The sequence below is a fragment of the Aplysia californica genome, unplaced genomic scaffold (assembly GCF_000002075.1).
Source record: "Aplysia californica isolate F4 #8 unplaced genomic scaffold, AplCal3.0 scaffold01022, whole genome shotgun sequence".
In the NCBI taxonomy this organism is placed as follows: domain Eukaryota; kingdom Metazoa; phylum Mollusca; class Gastropoda; order Aplysiida; family Aplysiidae; genus Aplysia; species Aplysia californica.
Genome location: NW_004798292.1, coordinates 126869 through 138261, shown reverse-complemented (window position 1 = coordinate 138261; position 11393 = coordinate 126869). Strand labels below are relative to the sequence as shown.

The following is an 11393-nucleotide window of genomic DNA, read 5'->3' as shown; positions in this document are numbered from 1 at the left end:
ACACACACACACACACGCACACGCACACACACACACACACACACACATACACATACACACACACACACACACATACACATACACGAAAACAAACACACACACACAAACACACACACATACACACACTCAAACACACACAACCACACAAACACACATACACACACACACTCAAAAACACACAAACACAAACACACATACACACGCACACAAACACACACACAGGCACACACAAAAACACATACACACAAACAAACACACACAAGAAAACACACATAAATACACACACACAAACAAACAAACAAACAAACAAACAAACACACATGTATACACACAAACACACACGCGCACACACACATGCACACATGAACACAAACACACATACACACACACGTGCACACACCTATACACACGTACACACACGTACACACAAATACACACACGTACACACATATACACACAGACATACACATGAATACATACAAACAACGGCTACTCATACAAGTAGGCACACATGCTCGTGAAATTGATACATTTATGAAAACCAGTTTGGAATTGCATTATTAACCACGTATCTCTTAATTTCGAGAACATATTTTATACCACACTTGGAGTAGTTTCAGCATTGCATTTCCGGTAAAATAAATCCTTATAAAATATTAATTGGACGCTTTTAAGCAAAAGGGGGCTATCCCGAAAGCATTAACAAGAGGGTCCACTCCTCTCTTTGAGCCAGTAAAAAAAATGTCCTCAAAATTCGGTGGCGCCCTCTTCGCAAATGCGTACCCTTTGCGAACGGAGTTACTCTACTTGTGTTTAAAAAATCAAAGTGAAACTAGCAAGTTTTTGAATAAATGAGAATTCAAATTTTGGAAGTACGCTTTTATTAAATGGTTACAGGAAAAGGCGACTTTTTTTTTCGTTTAATTTGACTTTATAATGAGAGGCTGGAAGTCATTAAGGTAAAAAAAACCCCTCTAAAACTCCGCACTGAACGAACCCGAACAGGTAATGAACAGCAGTCGATCTGCGCATGCCAGGAGATGCTTTTCCTATTCTTCCTCTGGGGAAACGAAAGAGATCTTCAAAACAAAGACTGAAACGCCATCTGAAGCAATGAGCGGACTTTCGCAGGCAATTTTTTTTTTAGCTCAGTGGACCATCTTGTTATGTACTATCTTTGGTATTAGTATCGGCATCGATACCAATTCAAAAACATCGATGTCTGTGTGTTATCAAAGATAGTACATAACAAGATGGGCCACTCAGCCGAAAAAGTGTCCGCAGGAAGTTCGCTCTTTGCTTCAGATGTCACTGCAGTCTATTTTGAAGCTCTCTTTCGTTTTACCAGAAGAAGAATAGCAATAGCACCTCCTTGCGTGCGCAGATCGACTGCTGTTCATCAGCAGTTCGGGTTCGTTCAGTGTGGAGTTTTAGGTTTCTTAAAATTTTAATGACCTCTCGCCTTTCATTATAAAGTCAAATTAAACGAAGAAAACAATCACCCTTTCCTCCGGAAAAGGTTTTTTGTCAGCGTAACCATTTTAAAAAAGCGTTCTTCCGAAATTTATTAAAAAACTTGCTAGTTTCAATTTGATTTTTTAAACTCAAGTAGGGTAACTCTGTTCTCAAAAGGTGCGCTTTTGTGAAGAGGGCGCCACCGAATTTTGAGGACACTTTTTTAATTGGCTCAAAGAGAGAAGTGGCCCCTCTTGTTATGTAGAATCTTTGGTGTTATTTATCCAAGGGTTGCCAGAGCTAGTGACTTGGGACTTGAGAATTTTTTGTTTAACGAAACTGATGAGTTTTCGTAAGGGGGGGGGGGGGGGGGGAGGCGAGCTCTTTGAATGAATCTAGTGATTTTAAAAGCAAAAATAGTGAAGTTTTTCATGAGGAATCTATCTAGGCCTAGTGATTTTGCAAAATCCTCAGGCTGACAACCCTGATTTATCTTCGTTGGTTTAATTTAAATTTGCTAAAAAATCTGGTAAATTGATTTGAGTTTTGATTTTCCAAGACACGCTCTACATGTAGTTTATATATGTTTTTGTTTGCATGTATATAATATACAGTTGAGTGAACAATCAAATTTAACCCCTCCCCCCTCTCTCTCTATCTCTCTCTCGCTCTCTCTCTCTCTCTCGTTCTCTCTCTCTCTGTCTCTCTCTGTCTCTCTCTGTCTCTCTCTCCCCACTCTCTCCCCATTCTCTCTCTCTCTCTCTCTCTCTCTCTCTCTCTCTCTCTCTCTCTCTCTCTCTCTCGTTTACAAATAATTTGTGTTTGAGCCTCTGCTAATTAGTGACAATCTGTCCAGAATCGATGGCCTAAGTACTTGGAGAGTATAGATATACGTGTAATTGTATTTTTGACTTTAGTTGAAACTCGTGATTACAACTTGGCAATTCCACACGTAGGATAAATCATAATCTACCATCATAACGTATGTAAAAAGAATAATTTTGTATCTGATTAAATAGACAAGATAGTCGTGCAAGTAGAAATTAGTTTAATCAAGATTATAGAAAAAGCAGCTCGTGGCTTATCAGTATAAAAGATGTAGACTGTTACCCTAAAATGCTTTAACTTCCGTGACAGAGAAAGCATCAACAGTCGTACAACTCACTCAGTAATGTAAGTATTGTCTGAAGCATCTTTGGCCTGATTTTGTCTATTGGATTGTTTAACTATGTATCAATACTTATTAGGCGTTTTTTTAATTAGAGCATCGCCATTTTCAAGAGTTAATCTTTAAATATAAAACGTTTGACGATCTTTACAGTCAATGAAGAAAGGAAAGACACAGCAAGGAAATCATTGATATTGAACTAGCGAATAAAGGTATGGAGATCTACATAATATTGCTTTGGAGAGCTTTATCTTTAAGGTAATGTATTTTTCAATTTACTTTCTTTGAGAACTTTATAAACTGATTTATTCATACATTTATTCAGTCACTAATGCTTTTATTTACCCATGCATATTAAATATATCTGCGACTGTGATGTAGGGGTTAGGCACTTCTCTGTTGCACGCATGAGACCCAAGTTAGATTCCCCAAAGGAGGGAATTTTTATTGAGTACTTCGGTCTTTCTACTGGGATGTTGTAGCCCTCTCAGCTCTAGTTGCTCCTGGCAGGCAAAGCCGATTTAAGATTGTATCCGATTCAAGAGCGAAGTACTTTAATAGCGGGTGCCCAATGTGGACCAGATGCGTTTTTTAGACGACTCGGTTTGTGCCACGAAAAGCCACTTTGCGCCCGCAATCTGGCAAGCAAACCGATCCGACCCGAATCGACCCGATCGTGCCAATGGGAACCCGGTATATCACAACAGACGCCAGCACATCGATAAATTTAACATTATAGTGTAGAGTAGTTTGACATGGGTGCTCACAAGAGAAATGTTTCCCAAAGACGTGGCTATCTACTCATGTTTTACGATGCTCAAAGCTTTTATGTTCGATGCCTTTTTGACTTAATGGAATATGCACGCTTGTGTTGTCAATTTACGACACCTCCGTTTTTTGGCAGGAGTTTTGGTTTTTTAATTATCACTTTTTGCCCTGGTATTGAAACTTCTGGTTGATTCACTTGGTGCAAGATGACGACTCCTATCACAGGTCAGTAAATTCGTCCACACTCTTGCCGTGGGTGGTAGGTGGGTGCTCTGGTGTGGTTTGCTTCTTCTTTCCGATCCAACATCTGTCTTCCTTATCCTCTCTTCTTCTTTTTTATGTTTGTTACTCTCTTGTAACACCTCTAATCTTCTGGCGCTTGTATGACCTTATGCAGTTGTGAACGCAGTAAAACCTCTACTAAAACATAAATCAACACCCTTGCCGTGTTATCTTCATAATACTGGGTGCTCATTTGCACGATCGGGTCTGGTCGGGTCAGTTTGCTAGCCAGAATGAGGGCGCAAAGAGGCTATCATGGCACAAACCGAACGCCCGACTCGTCGCCTCAAAAACAAACGCGTTTGTCTTCGGGTGACGAGTAGGGCGATCAGGGGCTGACCAGTTTGCCACAGGACAAACTACAGTTTGTCACTGGCCCAGTTTGTCACAATTTCATTTAATTATGTAGTCATAATTGCAGCACTTTAACACTGTAGTCGCAACTAAAGTTTTTTAAATCTCCACCTTGAAATTGGTTTTGTAAAGATAGTCCCTCTTACATATCAATTCACCCTGTGTTGTTCAATATTTCTTCCTTTTTATATGCAAATCAAAACAAATTACTTTGTAAAATTTCAACAATGAATGTTGTTTTGTTAACAACAGTACAAAAATAAAATTCAATTCATACTATCAATCAATCGATCATTCATTTACTTTCTTTGAGAGTGTCATTGATAACTTCCATCATGCAGGGCACAGTCGAGGCCTGTGACAAACTGGCATGCTTCCGGGCGACCGACCCGACGCGACCCGATCCCATTCGCAATGGGCACCTGGTATAACTCTCAAAGCTTGTAATAACATATCTAACATAATATTATTTTTATCAATATCTTGCCGTACTGAGATGACTTTCTCATGTACCATGAAATTAGTTATAGTAGATGTTTTACGCCAGTATTGAAATAGCTTAGAATATTTTGGAGGGTGCTGATTCTCAAAGAGACGGAGATACTCAATTTAAACAAATTCCCCCCACGTATTACTTTTTTGTCCTTTGTCCCCTGTTCAGGTGCCATGTCACTGATCTTATTCTTATTAGACGACTGCCTAAGAAAATGTGGGTGAGCATGTACAATGATATTATTTCAACATTAGAATGGCTTTATAAGTAAGAGAATATGAATAAAAATTATTCTAAAGGTCTGTTTGTTAATATGTGAATATTTGACTTACCTGTTTTTTATTGTCCCTATCTTTCTATCTTTTATCGCCTATTTAGCTCCCCCCCCCCCCCCTCCCTCACGAGCTGTCCTGGGGGCGGGGGTGGGGGTGAGGGGGACTCATGCCCCTTTCTCATTCTCTTCGCGTGGAGAGACCAGGTTTAGAACTATTTTGTGTCACTGAACCTACCAATTAATAAATTACATGTAGTATATGCCCCCCCCCCCAAATCACATGGGGGCCGCTTCTAATTGGTGACTTTGTTAAAGTGTTAAGTATCCTACCCTGGCTGGTTAGAGAGTAGACAACAGCCAAATAACATGTGCTTGTATGATGATTGAGCACACAACTTTTGCTTTCCCACTTCATTTCACGTCTTCTGCTTGAGACTATGGACGTCAGTTGTCTTGAAAATGGCCAATCTCATTTCCTGAAATACTTCAAGAATCAAATGATAGGCTCACTGGTTTAATAAAACTGACAGGCTAGTACAAATCAGAGGGTTTCATTTACAGAAGGACAATCACAATAAACGGTAGGCCAATTTTATTATGTTTAAAGCAGTTGCTTGCACTGTATGCTTCCCGTGAAGCTGAGATTTTTTCTTAGTGTTCTGTGGTCTACTGGGGAAATAATATAGTGTATAGCGCATAGAGCTTGCTGAAGAACGGGGATATACGCTTTATGCTTTTTATCATTATTTTTATTTAAAGTCCAACCTCCCATATACGTTGTCGGAGATGGAAACAGAACAAAGTAGAGGATAGCTAGGTTTGGATGAAGTAGGTGTGACTTATGTTACTGAGGCGTTACGCTAGCCGTGAAGGCCGATCAGGGTCACCCTGAAAATGTTGGTGGCTAACTGGGCTCTGGTGAAACTGTGACTGGCTTAGCAGGCGGTAGTGGGTATTAATAGTGCTCAAGAAAATAAAATGAGGCTCAAACGGACGGATCAAAACGGGCAGCTTGACAAACGAAGAACCTGAGATAGCGGAGTTCATGACCGAGAGCAAGATCCCCGCATGGACATTACAGACATCAGGATAAAAGGAACAGGTACAAAAGAGATCCACTCCAACTTTGTCCTCTTTGGAGCAAAATAAAAAAGAGCAAAGAGCTGAACACGGTGTGGGTTTCATCATACACCCTGACAAATCAAAGGAAATAATAAGTACAGAGTTCATTTCTGAAAGACGCATCAAAATCAGCATTAGAGAGGGCAAAAAGACGGCAAACTACATTCACGTGTATGCACCGTGCAACGAATCCTACTACGACGAAGAAAAAGACTCCTTTTTTGGAACAACTCTCAGACTTAATCACCAGCATCCCAGACGAGGAAGACCTTTATGTAATGGGAGACTTCAAAGGAAGAGTCGGAAAGAGAAGAACACCGTGGAAAAAAACACCCGAATCCACACAGTGACCACAGAACACCATGCAATTGTAATGGCAACCATGTATTGGAACTGTGTGCAGAGCACAACTTATTCATCATCAATACCTTCTTCCAGCACAGAGTCACTCAGATCTACACCTGGTGCAGATGGAACAACATCAAGGTCTCATCACAGATCGACTTCATGAAGTAAGATCTCGAATGCAGATCACAATCACAGACTCCAGAGCCATTCCCAATTCAGGCATGGACACAGAACACAGGCCATTCATCACACGTTGACCACCAGGAAAGAAAACATACCCCACAAGCTATAGAAGACAGCAAGAGAGACTAAATGCATAAGCTCGGAGGTGATCAGGTGCAATTTCAGATCAGGTGCAATTTCAGATCAGATGCACCCTAAATGAAAAGCTATATATACCCTATCAACTCTACAATACTAACCGTAGAAGAAGCTTGGGACACCTTCAAATCAACTCTCCTGGACACTATTAAAGAAGTCTGTGGTATCAAGAAGACAAGAGGAAGAAACAGAAAGGCAACAGCCTGGTGGAACGAAGATGTTAAAGATGCCATCAGGGAAAAAAGAGACTGTATAATGTAAGCGACAAGTCAAAAAAGGAAGAAGACTACATGAAGTATAGATTTGCAAGAAGACACAACTTGAAAATTATTATAACATCAAAAGACAAGTCATGGACCCAGTATGGCGAAAAGATAAGTGAAATCTGCAAGACCTCACCAAGAGAGATTTGCAAGAAGATGAAGGCAATTGGAGTGAGAGGCGAACCCTATGTACCCACCACTGTCATCAACGATACTAACGGAGAAACTCCACATAAAGAGAAGGAAATAAAGAGATAGGAAGAATTTTTTCAAGAACTACTGAACCCATCAGGAGTACATGGCACAAAACACACAGTGCCGCTTCATCGCCGTCCACCCAGAGCACTCAGAACCTACCATCCTGGAGAGCGAAGTGAGAGAAGCACTGAAGACCAGTCCAAAGAACAAGGCAGCTGGAGACCATGGCATCACAACTGAAGCCATCCTTGCACGCGGTGAAACCGGAATACATTGGCTTACAATCGTCTTCCAGAAAGCTTGGAAAGAGAGGAAAGTACCAACAGATTGGCAGAATGCGATAGTGGTGCCAAAATGGAAGAAAAGGGGCAGCAAGAATGACTGCAATACTTACAGAGGCATTTCTCTTCTCAGCCACGCGGGGAAAATCGAAGAGCAACGCACTCGCACAAAAGCCAAACATCTTCTCGGCGATGCCCAGTTTGGTTTTAGAAAAGGAAGAGGGTACAATGATGCAGTCTTCGCACTCCGACAACTGTGTGAGAGGGCATTGGAACACGACCAAGATCTCCTTTTTGCATTTGAGGATCAGTAAAAAGCCTTTGATCGAGTGAATAGAAACAAGCTATGGGAGATCATTGAGCAGTACGACATCAAAGGACAACTGCTAGACAACACATGGGCTATCTCAAGGCTAGTCAGTCAAGGTTGCATTCTCTACCCTCTGCTTTTTGTGATCTATATGGACCAGATTACAAAGGAGGCCAATCCAGACCCACAGGCACTGAACAAACTCATGTTTGCAGACGACCTGGCTATGGTTAACAACAAAACTCAACTACAGAAGCATATGGACCAACTAAACGCGAGCTACGAGAAATATGACATGGAGATCAGTGTTAGCAAGACCGAGGTCAGGACAGTTAGCAGGAGACCAGACAACGTGGATATCAACATCAATGGAGGATCAAAACTAAAACAAAGCAGCAAATTCAAATACTTGGGCAGCATTTCCACAGAATGTGGAAAATTTGATCGAGAAATAGAGACTAGATGCCAGAAGGCCAATGCAGTCAGCTATCAACTCGCCCCTCTCCTGAAACATCCCGATATCACCATGAGCACCAAGGCCATTTTCCTACAAACGCTCACATATCAGTTCCAGACATGGTCCCTAACAAAAGCTCTGGAGAGAAAACTGGTCACATTCGAAATGAAATGCTTAAGAAGAGCGGTTAACAAGACAAGACGAGACAAAATAAAAAGTGAAATCATAAGACACATGGGAGGAGCAACATCAGTCCTACCACACATTGAAGAACAAAAGATCAAGTGGATCGGACTCCTCTCACGGATGCCCTCAAACCAGCCAGCTCTGAGGACATATAATATCAAATATTCTGGCTGGAGAGCCAGAGGAAGACCAAGGCGACTCTGGGGCGAATCTGTGGTAGACGCCCTCAGAGATCACGGGTGTCCCTCCTACAGGCCATTCGCCTTGCTGCAGACAGATGCCCGTGTCTCCCCACGACACCCACCAGTACAAGCGGAAGAAAAAGATAAAAGTAAAGTAAAATTATTTAAAGACGTATTGAGTGGTTGAAATTCATAATATTATTATGTCTATGGCAATAATCTTTTCCATAGGTCATTGCTGCTGAAGAGGAACAAACTAATCTAATTCAAGTTCTGTTGTAAGAATGGCAGAAACTTCCCTTGTTTTAGGGTTAAGATATCTTGATGGATGGGTCGTTACTCATTAATGTTAATAGATGAAAGGTCAAATCTTTACTTTTTTTGCATCGAATGTTACGGATTTTTATGTCTAATATTATTATAATATCACGTTTAATTCATCTTAAACCCATCGAGCATTTTCTTTCGAATAGTGTCAGGGTGTGAATGATTTGTGTAAATTCATTGAAATTGGTTCCTATCGACGCCATCCTTGTAGATCTAGTAAACACAAAATTGATTTGTAGTAACTATAGTGTTTTAGTTCTTTGTTTGTGTTAAAGGTAAACATTTTGAAAGCATCATACTGTTGGTTTCCACTTAACCTAGGATTTCACGTCTGAAAAGTCTTCGTTCTCATCTTTTAAACTCCCACAAATTGTATGAATACTGTATTACGAGACTATATTTTCTTTTGAGTACCATTAATATGTAGTCTATTTTTGTAACATACCTTATGCAGCAGCTATATCATGGACCCAAGTCCTCCTTTCTGTCTGAGAAAAATGAGTATTTTCTTATTAGTTTTAGTTTTTAAAATGAGTTTTCATGATAAAAGGCAAATGTATATTTTTCTACTAAATTCATAATAATAAAACTCTCGTATGTTTTCGATTTGTTTGGTTAACATTCCTCACACAATTGTATTGCTCTTATTGTGTTATCTAGATATTCCGCTTCTGTTTTGCATTTAATGATGCCTCAGTTTGAGACTAACGTCACGTCATGCGTTCCATAAAATGTCTTTTATGAAATACAAACCTTTCATACACTGCTCTATAAATAAATCATTGATGGTCAGGACTGTGCGAGTGCGAGTGTTCATGGAGTCCATATATATATATATATATATATATATATTATATATATATATATAATAATATATACTTTTAAATACCTTTTTCTAACCTTTTTGAGAATAAATCAGATTGTCGAAATTAATTACAATCCTGTACACTGAAACTGGTCTTCACTTTTGTTTGACTTGAATTGCTAATTGTGTTGTCCATGTAACATTACTATCAATGCTCAAAAGAAACACATTTTCGAAAAGGCACAAAATCAACAAAAGCCTAAGGTCTGCAATGTTAGCCTATTATCCTGGGAATATCCAGTTACCTGAACAACATATCAACACTTTAGCTCTGCAGATACTGGGTATTTTGACCCCTCATGACTCCAAAAGTCGTCAATGCTAGTGGACTAACCCATACGTGTATGTATATTTTCTGTGTTAAAATCGGTTCCACTTGATGAACGTCTTTGCCAATAACCGATGAGAAAGCTAGTACGTGGTACGTGATATTTATTGTATTAGGTCCTTTGTTTGGTTGTGGAATGCTGAGATTTGATAGAGCGAAGTATAGGCCTGCTCAATATAGTGGGAACTAGTCAAAGCCGTCATTCGACACTGTCAAATCTGAACTTACTTTTTATCAATGGACATTCTTTCAAAGAAAAACTCCTCTCAAGAAAGTTTCTAGAATGCAGGCCTACGAGTAGGAAGTTTTTGGAGAACGTGATTCTTGGTATTGTTGTATAATGTAGACTAAGACGCATAGTGTAATTTGCGAAAGAAAATTAAATTCCATAAATATTAAAAGAAACATGAGGTGTATTTCTTAAATCCCTAACGTGCACATATATGAAAACAAACACGTGCTCTTGACGCAATGCAATACTGAGGACTTGCATACAAACGCTAAATGGGTGTCTGGCGGGTGCGGTTGTGTGGTTTGATCCTTCTTTCCTGTCAAACAGCCATTTTTCTAATTTGCCATCCTTCTTTGTGTGTTTATCACTCCTGTAACATGACTTATCTTCGTCACTTATAATATAACTTCGTGTTTTGCAAGTGTCGTTAAACAATTTCTGAAACTATATCAAACTGCTGATAATGCTATTGAAATTATTGCCTTTGAGCACAAACATGTTGCAGGGTATAGTCCATTTTCCGTGGAGTATCTGCTTCATTTTGTACTATCTCCCGTTTCTGCGACTGGAGTTCAATGCTTTCATTATTACCATGTTTTTTTGGGAAAAACGAGGAACGTTTAGCTAAAACAATAAAGTACAAAACTCTCTATAATACCAGAACAATACTGGACGTAATGATTTGGTGCGGAGTAGTATAATTCGGTTAAATGATAATATCATGATATGTGAGGCTTTGTGGTGGAATCAGAGGCTCGGCAGAACAAACGAAATCCAAGAAACAGTCATTTTCCCGCCAGTTTGGTAATTTTTATCGATTTTTTTTGTCTTTGGCTCAACACCTTTCATGTACCTGTAACAACACATTTCCATGAGATTTTATTTAAAACGTTGATTAAATGAACAGAAAATGGAAATTTTCAGTTTTCAAAGACTCTCAAGCTATTGAAGTTACCAAACTTCGGCAGCCATTTTTTTGCTAATTTTACCTCGGAAACCAAGTGGCCTCTACCTTCTTCAATTGCAAATATCTCGACTTCTTCAACAAACATGGGTAATTTTTTCATCAAAAGCAAAGCAAATGAACAAGTTTTCAGAAGAAACCAATAACTGCAGACGCCCAAAAATTAACGAGCGCCTGATTACACCGCGTCATGACACATATGGTCATGCCTGGTC

General features: G+C 39.6%; 1 protein-coding gene across 1 annotated transcript; it reads left to right on the top strand.

Annotated features, from left to right (window-relative positions):
- The first annotated feature begins 7146 nt into the window (after positions 1-7146).
- LOC106013581 lies at positions 7147-7641 on the top strand. The gene has a single exon (XM_013089705.1). The coding sequence runs from the start codon at positions 7147-7149 to the stop codon at positions 7639-7641; it is 495 nt and encodes a 164-aa protein (XP_012945159.1).
- Positions 7642-11393: the final 3752 nt, after the last annotated feature.